General features: G+C 52.9%; 3 protein-coding genes across 19 annotated transcripts in view; 1 reads left to right on the top strand and 2 right to left on the bottom strand.

The window, feature by feature from the left end:
- Positions 1-488: 488 nt before the first annotated feature.
- Positions 489-8,862, bottom strand: LOC122389211 (deoxyhypusine hydroxylase-like). 4 transcript variants are annotated; one of them, XM_043380998.1, is made up of 7 exons: positions 8,555-8,704; positions 8,141-8,334; positions 2,728-3,058; positions 2,297-2,424; positions 1,757-1,955; positions 1,262-1,383; positions 489-903 (listed from the first exon to the last, which is right to left on the bottom strand). In XM_043380998.1, exons 3-7 carry the CDS (start codon positions 3,047-3,049, stop codon positions 718-720), a joined length of 957 nt encoding a protein of 318 aa, XP_043236933.1. In that variant the 5' UTR covers positions 3,050-3,058; positions 8,141-8,334; positions 8,555-8,704; the 3' UTR covers positions 489-717. The 4 variants fall into 4 exon arrangements, with proteins under 4 accessions (XP_043236933.1, XP_043236947.1, XP_043236937.1 ...); XM_043381012.1 differs by lacking the exon at positions 8,141-8,334 and having other exon boundaries at positions 8,555-8,862; XM_043381002.1 differs by lacking the exon at positions 8,141-8,334 and having other exon boundaries at positions 8,531-8,560.
- Positions 8,863-8,912: 50 nt separating this feature from the next.
- Positions 8,913-12,593, top strand: LOC122389175 (centrosomal protein of 41 kDa-like). Of its 6 annotated transcripts, none has more exons than XM_043380948.1 (7): positions 8,913-8,958; positions 9,203-9,379; positions 9,511-9,574; positions 9,838-10,051; positions 10,235-10,568; positions 10,894-11,008; positions 11,392-12,593. In XM_043380948.1, the coding sequence occupies exons 2-7, from the start codon at positions 9,338-9,340 to the stop codon at positions 11,508-11,510; spliced, it is 888 nt and encodes a 295-aa protein (XP_043236883.1). In that variant the 5' UTR covers positions 8,913-8,958; positions 9,203-9,337; the 3' UTR covers positions 11,511-12,593. The 6 variants fall into 6 exon arrangements, with proteins under 6 accessions (XP_043236883.1, XP_043236874.1, XP_043236900.1 ...); XM_043380939.1 differs by having other exon boundaries at positions 8,920-8,953; XM_043380965.1 differs by having other exon boundaries at positions 8,945-8,972.
- A 46-nt stretch (positions 12,594-12,639) lies between these two features.
- The window catches only part of LOC122389129 (spectrin beta chain, non-erythrocytic 2-like), a 106,969-nt gene continuing 99,763 nt past the window's right edge, over positions 12,640-19,845 (bottom strand). For 7 of the 9 annotated variants that reach the window (XM_043380846.1, XM_043380869.1, XM_043380862.1 and 4 more), the window contains 10 exons: positions 19,454-19,527; positions 18,117-18,341; positions 17,697-17,835; positions 17,216-17,351; positions 15,942-16,088; positions 14,460-14,592; positions 14,235-14,303; positions 13,981-14,067; positions 13,476-13,626; positions 12,640-13,211 (listed from right to left, as the gene is read on the bottom strand). In XM_043380846.1, coding sequence (XP_043236781.1) covers positions 13,097-13,211; positions 13,476-13,626; positions 13,981-14,067; positions 14,235-14,303; positions 14,460-14,592; positions 15,942-16,088; positions 17,216-17,351; positions 17,697-17,835; positions 18,117-18,341; positions 19,454-19,527 — 1,276 coding nt within the window. In that variant the 3' untranslated portion in view covers positions 12,640-13,096. The remainder of the gene's footprint in view (positions 13,212-13,475; positions 13,627-13,980; positions 14,068-14,234; positions 14,304-14,459; positions 14,593-15,941; positions 16,089-17,215; positions 17,352-17,696; positions 17,836-18,116; positions 18,342-19,453; positions 19,528-19,845) is intronic. The other 2 variants (XM_043380878.1, XM_043380886.1) reach the window with 1 other exon arrangement.

The following is a 19,845-nucleotide window of genomic DNA, read 5'->3' as shown; positions in this document are numbered from 1 at the left end:
CAGTCGACTCCCGGCATCGGTAGGCGAAGGGGCGCGGCACGAGCGATACCCTGACGACCAATGTCTTCGGCACGTTTAACTGACGGCCAATGACTTCGGGCCGTTCAGCTGACGGCAAATATCTTCGGAACGTCCAGTGCTTACTGTGCGGCCCGCAGACGGCACCACCAGAAATGCCGCCAGCAGCACCGACTCCCTCATCGTTGCCGAACTCGCGCACACCAAAGAGGCGCTGGGCGCAGTCATCGTGCACGTGCTGGGTGATATGCAAGACACCTCCGGTGCGCGCGTGCAGTCACGTCCGCGGTCGTAAATCCACCGTCGTCCTTGTTGAAGGGGATTTGATGAAGTAAACAGATACTTATAGTTGTTCAAGCATGCGTAGAAAGTGTCGTTCTTGTACCTAAATATTATTCACCAAAACTAGATATATTCGTTTCGCACCGATTTTGTCATCGGATACCTGCCTCTCCCTGTATACATTTAGAAATAGCTGTCGGCGTTTATGACATGACGGGACACAGTCTGAATAAGGTGACATGACTGGATAATGTTCGCGTTTATAGGTGACGTCACGAACGATACATGATCACCGGACAGTTTTATCTGCGCAAGTGATAGATCACCGGACAGAGTCCGCTCCAGCAACATCACAGGACGGTCGATACAGGCGGTGCCGGCGCGGTGGTCAGCGGTCGGTACAACGGCTGGCGGTCGTCAGCTGCTCGTCGTCAGGCCGTCGGCGTACTGGAAGGCGGCGCTCTGCTCGTACTCGCACATGTCGAGCGCCACCTCGACCGACTCGCGAACGACGCGCGCCTGGTCGCCGCCGTACTCCGAGAGCAGCTGCAGACACTCGGGCGTGCCGATCGCGCCCAGCGCCTCGGCGCACTCGTGACGAACCTGGCAGAGGACGGGTGGGAAGTGAGAGAGGGCAGGGGCCGCCGTAGTCGGACACATCCACCAATATACATAGGCATACTACGGGTAGGCATACTAAGTGGGCCGATAGACTGCACCGGATGAGGCGGTTCACATTTGTATCAGCACAACGCATATTTCTGGAAAGTCATCGTGTGATGACGGATGATGGATTCAAGTTCACGTTGATTGGGATTTAACAACATTCCAAAGCCATACAGACCCCCAGCAGCGCAAAAATCAGGCGCAATGACATGCACGTAAAACGGTTGAATCAGCATGACTCATCACGACCCCTGCTACTTCCAGACCTCGCGTCACGCCCGCCCGATGAGCTCACCATGTCGCTCTCGTGCTGGTCTCGCAGGCTGGTCTCGAGCTGTTTGGTGGCGGCCGGGTGCGCCACCTGACCCAGCACGTAGGCTATCTCGTGTCGGAACAGGGCGCTGCCGCACCGCAGACCTGACGGCGGGACACAGGCGGGCGTCAGGGCACAGGCGGGCGTCAGGGCACGGGACAGCGGCAAACCGAAACCGTGCTTCGTCATAAAGCATCCATGCACATCTAAACTGAACCACGTACCTCAAGAAAGACGTAGGCGGTGTTTAATTGCTAAACACAACGCAAACGTTAGGCTTGACAGCATCCTTCCGAGTCGCCGGCAGCCAGTGAACCACAATCTCCCCCAGACTGATACCCCCTGTCAGTCACCCACCGTCACCCAGCGCTGTTGCCCTCCTGTCTTCCTCACCCCTCCCCTCCTCCCAGCCACCCACTGTCGGACAGGGACGCTCTCAGCGCCGCCCCAGCTATCCCCCCCCCCTCAGTCACCCACCGTCGGCCAGGGCTGTGACGCTCTCGGCGTCGCCGCGGTTCCTCAGCGTGAACATGGCGCGGTAACGCTCGAACAGCGGCACGCTGTCGTCGAGCAAAGTGGCGCGCAGCTGGGCGCAGCTCAGCTGGCTCGGCTCGTCGGCAGGAGGCGCCGGGTCCACGGACGCGTACGGGTTCTCACTGAGACGCTCCTTGCGGCTCTGAAGACGGCGAGAGCACGAGTCAGAATGACGGGCTACGTGCTTGACGTGTATTTTAATGAGGAAAAAGATCCGTGCGCCATTTCGAGAAGCATTATGAAAGATCGGGAAACGAACTTTATCACAGCTAGAGCTTAGCGTTAGGAGGAATGGAATTCGTCTACAATTTACATAAAATAGACGAATGCTCCTTGACAACGATATCTATTATCTACATAGCTAGCTGGGAAACGGCGATGACCGGCGGCCGTCAAACGACGGTCAAAACTCGTCGCAGTCATATTTTTAATGCACTCTTGTCGGAACGTCTGTAAGCTGAGTATCCTTCACACCGGTCTTACCTGTTCGTCCTGGAGCCACTTTATCCGCCGGACGGCCAGCTGACAGGTCTCGGCCACCTCCGGAGTGGGGTCCGAGCACGTCAGCACCGGCAGCGCGGAGGGGTCACCGATGGCGCCCATCGCCTCGCCTGGCGGACACGCCCAGCAAAGTGTCAGCCAACCACAGGTGCCTCTGGGATTTCTTCAACGAAACCTGTTGGGAATCTACAGAGTAAGACTGAGTGCGCGATGATGATGATTTGGGAAGATTTGCGCCCGGACTGCGGCGGTTATCGGCGGACAGAATACCGGAACTGCAGTCTGCAAGTGATTGCTAAATGAAAATATAACGTAGCCAAGCATTGATATGTTCTGATCGAACAGATACTACCTAAATTTGTCAGAAAAGGTTCGCGGTCCCCTCAGATGACCGTGCGATGGCCCCCACTGACCGGCCTCGTGTCGGACCATGGGGTTCTCGGCGGTGTTCTCCAGGACGGTGGTGAGCACGGGCAGCGCGGCCCGGTCGCCCATCTGGCCCAGGCAGTAGGCCAGCTCGTGTTTCAGCAGCGCCGACTCGTCCGAGAAGGCCTCGCTGATGAGCTGCACCGACTGCGCGCCCGGCAGGTTGCGCAGCGTGAAGAGCGCGCGGAACCGCTCCTTGAGCGGCCGGGCCGGGTCGCGCAGCACGGCGCCGATGGCGCGCAGCTGCTCTGGGGTGGCCAGCGGGGCCGCGGGCGCGCTGCCCGCTGAGGGCACCTCGTCGATCTTCATTGTGAGGGTCTGTGGATGCCAGAAGGTGATCAGTGACCTGCATGTTCTATTGGATGAAAATAATCTACAGACTGCAAGCTGAAGGCATTGAGCATAAAAATGAGTTACCTACCCAGAAAATAATATTTTGGAAAGCTTGAAAGGCTTTTATTTTCATGCCAATGCCAATTAATGCAGCACACTCTCATGTCCTGATTGTCATTGGTTTTGATGTCCAGTGTCTCAAAATTATATATAAGCTTGGGTGTCAAAGGCAATACCTCACCAAAAATGGGGATAAGAGGGTGGAAAATCGTGAGAAAGATAAGATCCAAAAAGAGAGGGAAAAGGATTAATAGCATAAATTTACACACATGGGTGGTACAGGAAGTAGGGTAGGAAGTAAAGTATAACAACCATCCACTGGAACTTCTGACTGGGTGCTGCTGCCTGGTGCATTGGCTGCTGCTGTCTGGTGTGCTGCCTGCCTGGTGTACGCCCTGCACGCTGCATCTCTGCATGCTACTACAGCACACGCCACCTGGTTGGAAGTACTGCTAGTCCGCACCCATCCTGTCCTAGATTCGTCACCTGCTTCTTGCCTGAGTTCGCTCCAGCTACTTGTCCTACCTGAGCTGCTCTGCGCCAGGCCTGTGGGCTTTGATTTATACCCCGGCTATTTTTGTGTTTGTGTGTGTACGTTGCATGGTGTTTTGTATCTGTTGCTTGGCTGCTTGAATTCTTCTATTGATATCTGTCTCAACTCTCATTTGCATCCTCTGAGGAAGCTAATATGGCTAAGCGCAAGAGCAGTGTGGCGAAAAAGGATAAGGGTGATGGTTCCGGCGGTGTTGGGTCCGCCTCTGGATCCCCCAAGGGGGACTCAGCGGAGGATGCATGCATGACTTGCTCCAATGATGCTGGTAATGAGGCTATCGGTTGTGACAAGTGTAAGATGTGGGTACACAACTCTGAGATGTGTTCGGGGCTTCCCCAAAACCTGCTAGATGCTATCAAGGAGTATGGTGGGAGAGGGATTAATTTTGTGTGCACGAAGTGCAGGATTCAGACTGAAACTGATGGCTCATCAACTGGTGGTACTCAACCCCTTGTGATTGAGCTAGTCAATCAGATTTTCCAGCAGATGAAGGGGCTGTGCAGCGCGGTGCAGAATCTCACGGACCGAGTGACAGAACTGGCCTCTAGACCTGCTCCTGCTCCAGTCCCAGCCCAAGCTCCAGCACCTCTTCCAAGTGCTACTGACTCAGCCTCCAAACCCAATCCTGCCTACCAAACTGCCATCCGGAAAGAAATTCAGGAGATGAACGAAAGAGAGAAAAGACGCTCTTCTATCATAGTAAAGGGTCTTCCTGCCAGCTCACCCAGAGACTTCACACAAAAGTTCTCCCAACTCACTCAGAGTGTCATGGACATCTCAGTTACTCTTTCAGATGTGACAGCTATCCCTGGTCATTCCAACATTTTCAGAGCTAAGCTCCTGAACGATGAAGTGCGCAAGCGGGTCCTAGACAATTCAAAGACACTGAGGGGGACAGACTACCATGGCGTCTACATCTCACGAGACCTGACATACGCCCAGAGGGCTGAGCTGTTTGCCCGTAGACAAGCCAGGCGAGAAGAGGCCAATGGACAGCCTCATGTTTCCGCCCCTCAGGCCCCACCCAGGACAGAGACCAACGCCCAGGGTGGCACCCCTTCTGCTGACCCGGGAAACTCCCTTCGTGCTTAGACACTCCTACAGTGAATCAGCCCAGACTTAGTGCCACAACAGTTTTAAAAATCGTGCATGTTAATATAAATGGCCTGTCATCAAAGCTCCACCTTTTAAACCACACTGCAACCGTAGACCGATGGGATATAATTTGTGTTACTGAGACCCACTTGTTACCCAAAATAGCTGACTCCTTTGTAACAATCCCTGGTTACAGTCTTCTGAGAAATGACACTGCAGGAAGCGTCGCCAAACACGGTGTATGTGTATACATAGCAGAACACATTATGACTGACTCCCTTTGCAGACCCCTACCAAACACGCTGTCAGTGCACCTTACCGCATACAATGTGTATTGTCTTCTTGTATACCGACCTCCTTCGTACTCGATTGTTTCAAACAACTCAGTTCTAAGCCTCATCAATGACTTTTGCTCGGACGGAGAGGTCATACTACTTGGTGACTTCAACCTTCCCTCGATCAACTGGCTTTCTGACCCTCCGACAGCATCCAATGCTACCGACCACTCCTTCTTGGACGCATTCTCCTCGCTTGGACTACACCAGTGGGTACGAGAACCTACCTTCCCGAGGTCCGGAAACATACTAGACCTCGTCCTCACCTCTGAGTCAGATCGAATTGGGCAGGTAGAAGTTCTCCCTCCTATCCCTGGGTGTGACCACAGCCCCACCAAGTTTGAATATGCCTTCTCTCTGGATGTACCAGACGCTAGTATGACTACCGGTGCCAAGCACAAGCATTGGTTTAAAGGTAATTATATTGCGATATCCTCCCACTTAGCCTCTATTGATTGGGACTTTGAATTGGCCCATTTAGACGCAGATAGCTCCTTTAAACGTTTTGCTGGTATCCTTCAGCAACTTACCGATGAATTTGTACCAGTGATACCAAAGCGTGGTGATGACAATCCCCCTTGGCTCAAGCGGCCTCCAAACAGTTTGATCAACCAAAGACACTCAGCTTGGTTGCATTATAAGAACGTCAGGTCGCGTCTTGGTCGTCGCTCTAGCGAGTCATTTGCCGCATATTCTGCCTTTAAGTCTGTCAACAACCGTTACCGGAGCTTTGCGGTTTCTCGCCAGGCAGAGTATGAGGAGAACCTCTTCCTTCAATCCAAAGACAATCCCAAGGCTATACATACTTACATTCGTCGGAAGAAGGTGGGTCGACCCTCAGTCGGTCCAATCAGACTCCAGTCAGGACAGCTCACCGACGCACCCGGTGAGATGGTCGAGGTGTTTGCTTCCTCGTTTGCCTCCGTGTACTCGTCGGTCGCCCCTCCCAATCCTCGTCCCTACCAACGTGCTGATTGTGTCATTGACCCCATTTCATTCTCGATTGAGTCCATTCTCAAAGCCCTGCACTCTTTAGATTGCAGCTCTTCTATGGGACCTGACAATCTGCATCCCCTGCTGCTGAACAAGTGTGCCCCACACATCGCTTACCCTCTGTGCACTATCTTCACCCGCTCTTTAGCAGAGGGGGTTGTGCCTGACGACTGGAAGCGTTCAGCAGTTATTCCTATTTTTAAGAAAGGACCACGCTACGATCCGCTTAACTATCGTCCCATTAGCTTAACCTCTGTTTGTGGCAAAACCCTAGAACGCATCATTGCTGATCACCTCACTGTGTTCTTGGAGAACAATGACATTCTATCTCCTAACCAATTTGGATTTCGTTCCGGCAGATCCACAATGGACCAGTTACTACTCGTGTATGACCATGTGTCAAAATGTGTTGACGAGGGAGGCGTTATAGACGTAATCTTGTTCGACTTTAGCAAGGCCTTTGATGTCGTCGTTCATAGCATATTGATATCCAAGCTGAAATGCATAGGGGTTGATGGTAACATATTACATTGGATACATTCTTTTCTGACTTCCCGCCATATGAGAGTAAGTATTAATGGTGTGCTGAGCAAGACAAGAGAGGTACTGAGTGGCGTGCCGCAAGGATCCGTTTTGGGCCCTCTGCTCTTTTTTATATATATTAACAGCGTTGGCGCACAGCTCGCATGTAATTACAAAATTTTTGCTGATGATCTCAAAGTGTATGCCTGTGTTAATCACCCTACTTCGTCCACAGCTTTACGCCAAGCAGATGTGCAACGTGATATTGACGAGCTCCACTTTACAGCTGACTCGTGGGGACTGCATATGAATGTGGCAAAGTGTGTTGTACTGCGTTTCCCTAGATCCTCATCGAAACTACCTGTCCCAACCTACATCCTCAATGGCAATCACATCCCACACGCTTCTTCGGCTAAGGACTTGGGAGTCTTGGTAGACACGGACCTGAAGTTTCATGACCATGTCAGATCAGTCACTCACAGGGCAGGCGGGCTAGCATACAGTTTTCTAAAGTCGACGGTGTGCCGGTCCCCCAAGTTTATGCTTTTTCTCTTAACCACACATATACGCCCCGTTATTGAATATTGTTCTTGCGTCTGGAACACCGGATATGTCCAGGACCTTAAGCTACTGGAAAGTGTGCAGCGAAGATGGACTAAACGCATCTCCGGTATGCAGTCCTTATCCTATGGTGACAGACTGAGAGCCCTAAACCTCTACTCGGTCCAGGGAAGGCTGCTCCGTGCTGACCTCATTCAATGCTGGAAAATTTTTCATGGTAAGTCGATCATCAAGCCAGCTGACTTGTTCTTACAGCCTCCTCAATCTCGGACCCGAGGTCACTGCTACAAAATTTTTCCCTCGACCTTGCGAACCGATGTAAGGAAGCGCTCGTTCTCTCGTAGGTGTATATCTGTATGGAACTCTCTCTCTGCGGAAGCTGTATGCGCGGACAATGTATCGCGATTTAAAGGAAAACTAGACAGTGAACTGAATGACTCATTGTACTGTTTCTCGTAATGGCTGATACCATGTCTTACTGTCTCATCTTAGGAAACTAGTATATGCTACATGTCAATTACTGTTGTGAGGCGCACATTTCCAGACAGTTTATTTATGATTGTGCTCATAGGACATTCCAGCACTACTGTTTGGCGCGCCTTATGTTTCTGGGGTTCCGTAGTCCACTCCCTGCCTCAACTTCCTAAATTGCCATTCCCTCACAGTCGGACATTGGAACCCAACCAGGTAAGTAAACCAGGTAAGCACACAAATGTTTTTCACTGTAAAATTGTGAGTGGAAATGGCTCTCAAAATTGAGGGTCAGAGTGAATAATTATTTTCATTAGTATGTCGTTTCCCACCCAAAGAAACATCTCAATCTCAGGGACGCCGGTGAAAACAGGGCGCAGGACTCCGGAGGGCATATTAGTCACGTGACATTTAGGACTTCTCCCCTCCGTGGGCCTTCTACATACATGCTAAACGTCACGTGTGAATATCACGAACCTTGATTAAATCGCCCCACGCGCCCTGTTTTCACCATCGTCCGATCTCAGACAGTCTGTACTCTGTGTCAGTTGTTATATAACTCCTATCAAAGATGTTTCATGCCTTGCACGTTACCAGCAGCATACTCTTGAACCATTTAAGTTGTAGAATAAAGTCTGAGGTTGCATCAGCCCTTAGCAACATCCTGAGAACTGCCAGAAATTTGTGAAATAAAAACATAAGGGAGAAAATACACCATTATTTTATTGGCCGAAAAAATGTGATCCAAATGATGTGACAAGGACAAGACCTGGTACCATACTGACAGACAGTTGACTCATGATAAACTAGGAAGGATTTCTCAGAAAAATATCTTATTCTATACATTACTAAGCAAATAATAAGCACCAACTAGATAGCACACATACTCACCAAAGGACACCACCCATGTAAAAGGGAATCCCCGCGGCGAATACGGACGATCACGATGACGGAAGACATCCAATTTATTGTTTTAGAAATGTAATGACGTAATGAAAAGTTGGAAAACAGATGAAAGGTTTTTGAATTCCTTAGTATTAAAAACGTGCCTATCTTGCATGCATGGCGGCAAAACTTGCTATTTTAACTTTCATTAACTTTTCTCATCTCGATGAACTCTCGATGCCAAATACCTATATTCAAAGGGGTCAGACAGCACAGTGTGATTTGCCGAGCTCATGACGTCAAATAACCGAATCATGTGCTTTGAAGTGATACTGCGAATTTGAGACGTAACCGACGTAAACAAACAAACGCCTGTATCTCTACACGCGGCGGGCCGGGCGGCTTGTAAAGTGCGAGGAGGGTGGTAGATTAAGCAAGATAAAAGAATAAAATGGGAAATAACAAAATAAGGGTGGTCATAGTTTCGACTGAAGCAAGTAGCATCACCGGAAAAATAATGCGGCTTCGACACTAATTCACACTTAGCACTGGCCACTGCCAACTGATTGCCGTTTCAGTTTCGGTTTTGATTATATAGTTGACCCAAATTGAAATCAATTATCTTATGAAGGTTATGACCACACTTTCTTGCAGGCCCTGGCAGTTGACTTTGTCAAACTCATCATCATAAATTGGACTGTATAGGCCTATAATCCAACTGGTTGTCTTGAGTCGTGCAATAACGATATTGCTCTATCATTAATTTCAAAGCTGCTGCTTATTTCAATTATGCGTCAAAGAATTCAAGCCAAGAAACAGACAACACCAAAGGTAAACATATCTTATTTTTTTATTACATCTCATTTTCATGTATGAGATGTGTGCTCAATGCTGCTGTTAAATTTATGGAGATATTGCTGATATGCTTTGATAGCCTCAATATAAATATCTTGCTTTTTCAGCCCTTGCCAGCACCACCGAAAAGCTGTGAGAAGTACAAGAAGGTGTCTCCTGTAATTGACACAGGTAGGTGAGGTCACCTTAATGCTTCAAGATCACAGCAGTTGCAATCACCTGGTTGTGTAAAATAAGTTTTCATTTATTCTTCATGCACATGATAATCTAGGATCATTGCATGTTTCATCAATTTCAAAAGTCTTTGATGTGCAGTTGTTGTGTGCCTTCTTCATTTGTCAGTAACCCAGGTTAGTCTGTATTCAGTGGCAGGTGGTGGCTAGGGGTGTTGTCTGTGCGGCCGTTTTCCATCCCCTGACTCCCGTTCACCGCAGGTCCGAACATCCGTAAGCGGCAGGCGGCGCTGGAGCTGATCAAGCAGTACTACCACGTGCGCGCCGACGAGCTGTTCCGGCGCATCAAGGCGGCCACGCTGGTCACACTGGTGGTGGAGGTGGCGCGCCTCCAGCAGGAGGTGGGCTCCGCCGGACCGCCCCCGCCGCCGGCGCACAAGGACGCCGACCATGAGAAGCGCGCCGATCTGCAGAGGTGAGGGCGGTCCCGGGCGCAGATCGGCGCTCCTGGCACCCACTGCCGCTACCTCATATGAGCTGAATGTTTGTGATCTGTTGTCAGTTGTCACGCGCTCAACCGCCCGCTCAGCTCCCTGTGGTTCGCTCAGCTTCCCCACCCGCTGTTCCCTCCCGTTCAGCTCCCTCTGGTTGCCGACAGTCTGGTGGAGGGCACCGGCGAGCTGTCACTCTCGGCCGGGGACGCTCCGGCCGCCCCGGCGCCGCCCTCCATCGACGACCAGCCGTACCTGCTGCTCGACGTGCGCGAGCGGGCCGACTTCGAGCGCGAGCACATCGTGACGGCGCGCCACTACCCGGCCGCTCGGCTGGCGCGCACCATGAACTACGAGACGGCCGAGATGTGGCGCTACAAGCGCTCCCCGGACGCGCTGGTGGTCGTCTATGACGAGGACGAGGCTACTGCCCAGCGTTGCGCCACCACGCTTGCCCAGCGCGGCTACGACAACGTGTTCATTCTCAGCGGTGGGCTCAAGGTACGAACGGTGGTACAGGCGGGAAGGGTGATATGGGGGGCGACAGTCTGCTGGGTCTGGGTGCCGGATACTGTACGGAATCAGGGTGACGCTGGCCTTGCGCATTGGAAAAAGTATTTTATGCATTGAGCTATACCATATTACACACTGCGGGTTCTTTTGGAAGCCACATAGTACCTATCACTGTCAGAGGACTCGGATTATGTGTATGTACTACAATCACAAAAACGAATTATTGATGTTTAATTTTCATTTTTCCATCAGGTGGCTCGTAGGAAGTTCCCGCAGAGCCTGCTTAACTCTGGTACGTGTTGTTTTCCGTCAGGTGGCTCGGAGGAAGTTCCCGCAGGGCCTGCTGACCTCCGGTGACCGGGATCGGTTCACTGCCGCCGATATCGAGGCTCTGAGCGTGGCGCTGGACACGTTCTACACTACCATCGGTCAGTGAGGGGGAGAGGAAATCCGTCCGGGCACAGCTGGACGTGTATGGGCTGGATTACAGGGGCTATCGTGAATATGTGGCGGAGAGCGATGTTTATCCATTGCCACGCTTTCCGGTATTAGTAGATAGAGCATAAGAATACACAACAGCTTGTGGGTGAGCTGTGACATTTGCTTGTTTTTTCATTACTTTACCATCAGCCATTCATATACTTTACTTTTGGCCATATTATATGCGGTATTACTTTCCTATAAGTTATTCGGCCCGTTCGTACTGTTCTTTCATCCGCGTGTCGGCATCGTACCCTCCCACCATAGCAGGACCGTCCACCCTGTGTAGTGTATATCCTGCCGTACCGCTGACGCCCCTCCGTTCACACAGAGTCGCCGCGGGGCGCCGCCAGCAGTCGGTCCACACGCTCCGTGCACTCCTCGGACCTGCGTGCGGCCCGGCCGGCCACCAAATCCACCACCATGGACGGGCCGCGCTGGAAGCTGTAGCGCGGACGGACGCGGCGGCCGGAGGCACTGCGAATGGTCGCGCTCCACCAGACAACTGAGACTGAGCTGCGAGGTATGGGGCAAAACTATCGGGATCTCGCTGGTGAGAAGGCTCGCGAGAGCAAGGATACGAGATCGGTGGGCTGTCGCGGCTGTGTGAGAGCGAGCTGTTGGAGCGACGTCCCAGTTATCGTTGGGACGAACTCTGTGTTCATTTTGTTGGCTTTTCGCCTCATTTCAGGGGCGGGACATTCAGAGAAGTTACCAATCGGGGTTCCCCGCGACACGTTTTCAGTGCAGCGGGGTGATATCGGTCGCATGGACCGACTCTGATCTTGACATTGGTTGGATGGTGAGACGCTACACAACACTTCACAATCCATGGGCACACGTCCTATCCACGGACACATTTACCCATCCATACACACACATCGACTCCGTCCACAAATCAAGATACTGACGCAGAGTCACACCAAAACCAAACACTGAATCCCGACACCCACATTGACTTCATTTTTGTAATACCGTAAAGTGGGGCTATTTGAGACAGTGGGGCTATTTGAGACGGTATTTAAAATCGCTATAAAATGAAGAGCGTTTGATTTTTATGTGATATTTTTGCTCAGGAAGGTGTGGAATCGAGCAGTAAATTCGCCTGAGCAAAAATTAAGCAAAAATTTCAAACGGTTTTTATTTTATAACGATTTTAAATACTGTCTCAAATAGCCCCACTGTCTCAAATAGCCCCACCTTACGGTACACTGACTGACCATCCACAGACGCGCGCACGGGTTCCGTCCACACATACGCCGACTCCGTCCAGTAACGCTCAGTCTGACTGGGCGGCTCATCCACATACTACCGCCCGTAGTGGTCTATTCCCAGGGAAAGTCAGGCCGATAATCGTGCCTCGTGGTGTTGTTTGGCACCGGGCGCCCAAATCCATCTGTGAATGGTGGCGAATCTGCCGGTCTGGCCGTGGCTGAAGCGGACCGAGACCTGAGGCCACTGTGACTGTGATGTTTGATCTCAACGTTTGTACATTCTCAGTGCGAATCTAGTCAATACAGTGAAACGTTCTCAGGGCTGCGCATATGCCTCCTCCTCATCCCAATTAAACTCGACAGCACAATATATATTTATATATTGTTGGAGGATAGAATGCGCAAATTGACTAATTGTATTGTACAAAGTCGAAGGCACTGTGCGAGACGGTATAGCGGAAATTAAATATCTATACGGATCCAACAAACGTCAGGTATTTGGTATTCATTGACCTCCGTCTTCGCAACTCAAACGTCATCATGCGACTCGCGCGCCTCAAACAAAAATCACTCTGGCAAACCCAAACTAATCAACTTAGGTAAAGACGTAAGCTTCTTTAAACCAGGAACGACATAAAATGTGGCGATCGATCATAAGCAAGCCGCGCGTAACATTTAAATAGGCAACTTGCAAGCCCGTATCGACAACTGAGTACTAAGCATCAAGGACAAGCATACCGTTTCAATCTCTCTCTCCGCGGTTGATTTGCACTTTCCAATACATTGGTGGCGGGCGGTGGGCCCGGCGGCGGGCGGCGGCGACTACACCTGGGCCGGCTGCTTGTCCTTTTTGTTGCGACGCAGGAATCCGAACACGGAGCTGCGCTTGGACGAGCGCCGGTCCTGGTCGTGCTCGCTGCCACTCTCACTGCCGTTCCTGCGGGAGGGGGGGGGGGGGGGTCAGTTTTGTGCCGTGAGCTGAGACGACACGAGGCCAATATTGAAAGACAGTCAGTTCATCAATGACGAGAGGCTGGGTCCGCGTCCGGCAATCACAAGAGTTTTAGACTGGGGATGGTCGCCGCTCCACACACATTATGGCGGCAGGCTATCGAAAGTCATTGCCCAGGATCACCAGACCCCATAATATAGTTACACAGTCGTCCCCTCTGCCGCCCGCCCGCGCCGCCGGTGAACCCACCTCTGGTCGAGCGTGGCCGACTTGTTGCTGCCCGAGGGAGACGGCTGCTGGCCGTAGGGCAGCGAGCCGGTCCGGCCGGCGTAGTGCGGCGCGCCGCCGCCAGGTGGCAGGCCGGCGTCACCGTGCGGCGACCGCTGCCGCACGTCACCCGCTGTCGGAGGGCGGGGGAGGGTGGTCAAATAAAACCGTAACGTCACACGGCGCCGGGTGGTGGGGTCGGACCAGGGGAGGGGAGGTGGTCGGAACAGTTGACGGCAACCGCTGCCGCAAACCACCCGCTGCTGGGGGAGGGAAGGGGAGGGAGGGCCAGACCGGGCAACGACACAGTCTTATCGGCGCTTCCATTCCACTCAAAGCTAACCAGTAACCTCTGACAGCAAATTATGCGATACGCAAGCCGCCTAGACCACTGTTTTGACTAGCTCGCCATGACTCGTGCAGCGTCCACTGGCCGAGTATTCCTATACCCGAGTCCCAGACTGTGAAAGGCGGGCAGAGTCCATACCTCCGTCGACAGCGGAGACGCCTCCCTGCAGTCGGTGGGCGACCGAGGGGGGCGGCGCCGAGCTCGGCAGTGGCGGCGGCGACGGCTCTGAGGGGAACCAGAGGGTGAATCAGCTGGCGCTGGGCTGTCAGACAGCGGACACAGTGACAGACACACTGAGGGCCTATCAGGCACAGTTAGACAGGGGCACAGTGGTTTGGTATGAACTCGTAACCTCCTCACCACCTCTATCACTGGTGGTCGCGGCCACTCACCGTTCTGGGACGACTGTCGCGCGTTGGAGGAGTGCCGGCGCACACCGTTCCTCTCCTGAACGTCCACCTCTGTAACAGCACGGACATCACCGTCACGGGCCGGCCTCACACCAAGCGGGTTGCAGCATAGGACAGTCAGAGCCACCCATCCAATCGAGAGTAATGGCCGAACACTCATCTGTTCAAGAGTTGGGTTCAAGCGATCGTGTCTCTTTTCCCACTCACCAATAGACGGTAGCACCGACACCCGGTTCTGGTAGATGGGACCCTCGGCGGCGCCGGCGGTCGAGGGCGGTGGCCGCGACGCCGGCGGGCTGGACGAGGCTCCGCGCGGCGGCACGGGCGGCAGTGAGGGATCCTGTGGTGAGGCGCAGGGTCAGACTAGGATTGAGGTAGGTACCAGGGTACCGAGTCGTCCGCCCACACAGCGACACTAAATATAGAGATGGATTACAATGACAATCTACTGACTATCGAAAAACATTGCGCGTCAGGACTATCTTACATCAAAGAGTACAATACCGATCAATTGAACAATCGTTTCATTACCGTAGATAAGTTACTGTAAGTAGAGTAACTGTACACGTTAAGTTCACTCTAGCCGTCACATCCAGCATGTACAATGTATTGTATACAGCATTTGTTGTTGGGTTACGTGAAGCGTTATTTTGGTCCCGCCAAACTGTACCAGCCCAGGTTGGTTCAACTGACCTCCCTACCTAGTTTGAGCTTTGTTTGTTTGTTTGTTTTGTTGGGTTAGGCCCTTTCGGTCCAATGAGACCATTTCAGACCCGGGAGGATGATAGGATATAGGGGGAGACATTGGTCTGGGCAGGCACCCTAGTGAGTCGCCGGGGCTGAGCCCGTCCAGAGGACAGGCCACCCAGCCCCAAGGCACTCACTGCACCCGGCTACGGGGTGCGCTCCCTCGGGAGCAGCGGTGCCGCTCCAAGGGAGCAGCCCGCATGAGATAAAGTTGCCTGTCCAGTCCGGAGGGGGGTTGCGGCGTGGAGGAGAAGGATTTCAGTATCCTGAGGATGAAAGCACGGAACGGTGTAGTTTGAGCAGGATGGCTGCCCCACTATCCTCGCCAGCTCCGGGGGTCAACGCCCGTCTCGCTGTGCTGTAAAAACCTTACGTCCTGCCCGCCGGTCGGCCGATTCGTACCGTCTCGCCGTGCCGTATCAGACCTACCTGCCCGGTGTGTCTCCGCTGTGGGATCGGCAGATCGGCGTGCCGTATCAGACCTACCTGCCCGGTGTGTCTCCGCTGTGGGATCGGCAGATCGGCGTGCCGTATCAGACCTACCTGCCCGGTGTGTCGCCGCTGTGGGATCGGCAGATCGCCGTGCCGTATCAGACCTACCTGCCCGGTGTGTCGCCGCTGTGGGATCGGCAGATCGGCGTGCCGTATCAGACCTACCTGCCCGGTGTGTCTCCGCTGTGGGATCGGCATATCGCCGTGCCGTATCAGACCTACCTGCCCGGTGTGTCTCCGCTGTGGGATCGGCAGATCGCCGTGCTGTATCAGACCTACCTGCCCGGTGTGTCTCCGCCGTGGGATCGGCAGATCGGCGTGCTGTATCAGACCTACCTGCCCGGTGTGTCTCCGCCGTGGGATCGGCAGATCGGCGTGCTGTATCAGACCTACCTGCCCGGTGTGTCTCCGCCGTGGGATCGGCAGATCGGCGTGCTGTATCAGACCTACCTGACCGGTGTGTCTCCGCTGCTGCGGTGTCGGCAGGTTGGCGTAGACGGGCTCGGCTGGGTCCGAGTGCCGGTGCCGGACCGGCGCCGGCGACGGCTCGGCACTGCTACACGAGCTGCCGCCGTCTGCCCCGCCGCCGGGCAGACCCTGCGCGCGATACCCGCGCCCACCTCAGCCGGCGAGCGCAGCACACCGCATTCACAGGCACCATGCAGGGAGTCGCTCCCGCCCCCGCCCAGCCACCGCCCGGGGAATATTTACACCCGGTCTCACGGCGCCAGGTATAGGGCCGGTTCGATAGTTTAAAAACAATTTACAGAACGAGTAAATATGTTGGTCAGTAGTACGGATGGTTTGAAACGACGCAAGTCGTATGACACATCCAATATAATATATAATACACAGCTGTTCATTGACAGCATTATCTGGAAAATAAATTCAAAATGGGTCACTTCGAGTTAGTCGCAAAAGCTGTGTATTTCAAAATTTACATTGTCCTTTGATAAAGCGAAGACGTAATGTTAATTGTTATTGCTGCCTAAGACTGTAACATGGGTTGCTGAAAAGCTCGCGAATTTCGGGCTAGCCAGCACATTTTGGATAGCGTCAAAAGGGCTGCGCGGTTTATAGCAGCGTGGCGTTACGGGCCGTGTTATAGCGACGGTGGCGGGGGGGGGGGGGGCGGCCCGGTCCCGGGTCAGGCAGTGAGACATCGGCACTGGTCGGCCCCAGGGGCACAGACGGACGGGGTGGCGACTTGTGCGTGCAGTCCGCTGTCATGCGTCCACTCGTCCAGTCAGGGAAGTGAAACGCGAGGGCGTGCTGCCAGCTCAGCGGCATTTGAACAGACCTCAGACATGTGCCCACAGCTTAGGGAAGAAGTCCTTCGAGAGGCATTTACCGTCGTCCGTGACATCAGACAGAGAGATCGAGACGTGCGTCAAACCGTCGAACAGTCACTAGACATCACCGCAAGACCGTGCGTGGATTCGGATTACATACTTTCCTTCTAACGTCACGATGCACGTAACATACCACGATGCAATTACAGTCCGATATCAGTCATGCGTCTTTAGTCCACTTCAGTTCAGTTCAGTTCAATGCAGCAGTCCAATTAATCAAACCACGGCAATGGCAGGCGTTATCTCAGGCACCCTCTCCATGCTATACAGTCCGTTTATAACGCGGACAGTGTCAGTTTCCACCCCGGCTGTGAGTCTGCGGAGACCCGCGCAGACCCGGCGACCGCTGTGAGCCGTCGCCGGCGGCCTCACCGTCTGCCGATCGTAGCTGAGCAGCTGCTGGGACGGCGGCAGCTGCGCGTGAAACTCGATCTTGTTGATCCACTCCTGCAGCTGCTCCTCGTTATAGACGGCGAACAGAAACTCGGAGCCGTCCGACGGCGATAACCTGGAATAGACGGATCGCGGTCGGTCACCATGTGCGACCAATTGACAAGTACTTAGTTTTATTTTCTTTGACAGAAAGACATTCTCAAGCAATCGCAATATTCACGGGATTACACATTTTATTTTTCATCTTTGATACCAATGAGAATCCTTTGAGAACCCAACTAAAATTCATGACAACGCTAATTTTGCCTTGGCTACCATCGTTTCCAGAGTATCCACCGCGCCGCGCTGCCGTGCAAAGGCAAAAACCATTATGTCGGGTCAGAGGCCATTACCTCAGGTCAGAGGTCACCCGAACATAATGGGTTTTGCCTTTATACGGCAGCGCGGTCCGTCCGCTCACCGGAAGACGTGCTTCTTCTTGGTGTAGTTGAGCGCCCGCTCGCAGCGCGCCTGGTAGAGGATCAGAGGGGGTGCCGCCGCCTTGCTGTTGGCGAAGTCGTCCATGTCCTTGAAGAAGCAGAGCAGCTGGCCGCACAGCACTGCAACGACACAGACCGAATTGTCAAAGACCGACACCACATGAGAGTGGTGCTTCTTCATTTAGTTTGTAAAAACGATTACCTACGCACAACTAAGCACCGGTGTAGTGTTTCTAGCTGCGGATGCGTACCGTGAGGTCAGGTAAGGTTCGATTAGGTTAGGTTAGCGTCTTCAGCTGCAGATACGTCCTGTGTAGTAATGTTTCCAGCTGCGGATACGTACCGGTGTAGTAGTGTTTCCAGGATACGTATCGAAGTAGTAGTGTTTCCAGGACACGTACCCGTGTAGTAGTGTTTCCAGCTGCGGATGGTGGCCTTCTTGCCGCCGCTCTGCAGCTCCTGCTTCCTCTCCAGCATGCCGTCCATCTCCACTGGCGGCAGGTTCTCCAGCTCCTCCAGACGCTTGGCCTTGCGGAAACTCTGCGTCCGCCGCCGAGTGGTGAACGACGGCGTCCGCTTGGCCTTCTTCGGCTCCGTCTTCATGCTCTCAGCACGCTTCACGTCACCTGGGGTGATGTCGGGGAGGTCAGTGTGAGTCAACTGAGGTTAGCGCGGGTCACCAGAGGATGCGGAAGGCCACTCAAAGATACATCAGGTCACCAGAGATTACAACAGGTCACTAGAGGTTACAACAGGTCACCAGAGGTGCTCACGTTATCGCCGGGAACCAGAGCTTGCATCGTGTAATTGCACATTTTATGCATCAAGCAAGATCACTCAGCATAGCATTTACGGCGGATACTGTTGATTGAAATATGCTACGAATAAATCGGTGCACATACTAGTGCCCTCTAAGCAAATATTCGATATATCAAACTCTGAAGTCTCAATACCGCATGCCTACAAACACTAAACGAACGCTGACGCATGAACGTTTCAGTATCATGCTTCACAGTCGACACTCGACAGCTCCGCCGTCTGGTGCTCGCGAAAAATGAACAACCATGCGAATGGCCGCGCTCAGATCGTAGGCGGGCTGCAGAGTGTTAGGCGGTGCTCATAGCTGTGAGGGTCTGCCGGTGGCCGGGCTAACGACACGTGCGTCTCGGCAGGGCGAGGTAGCTAGAGACTCGGGTAATCGACTCGCGTGGCGGGAGGGGGAGGGGGATATCGCCTGTCGGTGCCGGCGCTAAGCGGACCAGCGTCCAGTCAGTGGGAAGCGACTACCCGCAGTTGAGGGGGCTATACGACCAGAGCGGACACTACCACAACACAACCGGACAGCCAGGGGTGAGGGGGCGACAACACCTACCGCCAAACAGCATCTGAGAGCCCTGGCGAATCACTAGAACCACAGACCGGCCAGGTCAGAACAGGGTCAGACAGGGGTGAACTCAGGGTCAGACAAGGTTAGTTTAGGGGTCAGACGGGGAGACTAAGGACAGAGAAACCGACAAGTAGCAATGGAGCCAAGACTTGGCAAAACTTACCACGCAATGTGGTTACGGGGAGAAGACTAAGGCGGAAACAACGAAAGATGATGGCTGGACATTGATGGCGCTCACTGCTGGCCTGACGTCGTACCCCAAACACAGCTTTTAAATGAGTGACTCATTGAACCATCCGTGTTTAGCGATACAAACGGGACAGTCAGGAATGGTTCATATTCTGAGCTTACCTCGCTTAAGACTAGAAAGACTTGACTGGCTCCCCATCTTCTTTTCAGCAAGCATGGGATTCTTCAACAGCATCCTGCGAACGAGACGACACGTGTGACCGAATGGGCTGGTAAGGCGGCTGGGTATGCGAGCGCCCACTCGCCAAAAATCGGGTTGGACACGAGACAAAATACATATGAATCAATACCAACCACAAACGATTAGAAACATACCAATGTAAACGGCGGGCAAATATTCCTTCCGACATCAATTTTATATAAAAATTATTATTATTATTTGTTAATTGGCGAGAAGATTAGTGAAAAGTTATTAGCTGCAAACATTCAGCGCATTAATTAAATTTCAGCCAGTAATACAATGGTTATGTAAGTATAATGAAAATGCTGAATTA

The sequence above is a fragment of the Amphibalanus amphitrite genome, unplaced genomic scaffold (genome assembly GCF_019059575.1).
Source record: "Amphibalanus amphitrite isolate SeventyFive unplaced genomic scaffold, NRLGWU_Aamphi_draft 000019F_arrow, whole genome shotgun sequence".
Taxonomy (NCBI): domain Eukaryota; kingdom Metazoa; phylum Arthropoda; class Thecostraca; order Balanomorpha; family Balanidae; genus Amphibalanus; species Amphibalanus amphitrite.
Note: the sequence above shows the minus strand (reverse complement) of the source record. Positions and strands in the feature narration are given on the sequence as shown.

Coding starts and splice junctions, on each gene's coding strand:
- LOC122389211 (XM_043381012.1), bottom strand. CDS start 8,623: ATGTCTTCCGTCATCGTGATCGTCCGTATTCGCCGCGGGGATTCCCTT. Junction 1,384..1,756: donor CGTCACAGCCCTGGCCGACG/GTGGGTGACTGA, acceptor TCCCGCCGTCAG/GTCTGCGGTGCGGCAGCGCC. Junction 904..1,261: donor ACCAGCACGAGAGCGACATG/GTGAGCTCATCG, acceptor GTCCTCTGCCAG/GTTCGTCACGAGTGCGCCGA.
- LOC122389175 (XM_043380948.1), top strand. CDS start 9,338: ATGCGTCAAAGAATTCAAGCCAAGAAACAGACAACACCAAAG. Junction 9,575..9,837: donor GTCTCCTGTAATTGACACAG/GTAGGTGAGGTC, acceptor CGTTCACCGCAG/GTCCGAACATCCGTAAGCGG. Junction 10,052..10,234: donor AAGCGCGCCGATCTGCAGAG/GTGAGGGCGGTC, acceptor GGTTGCCGACAG/TCTGGTGGAGGGCACCGGCG.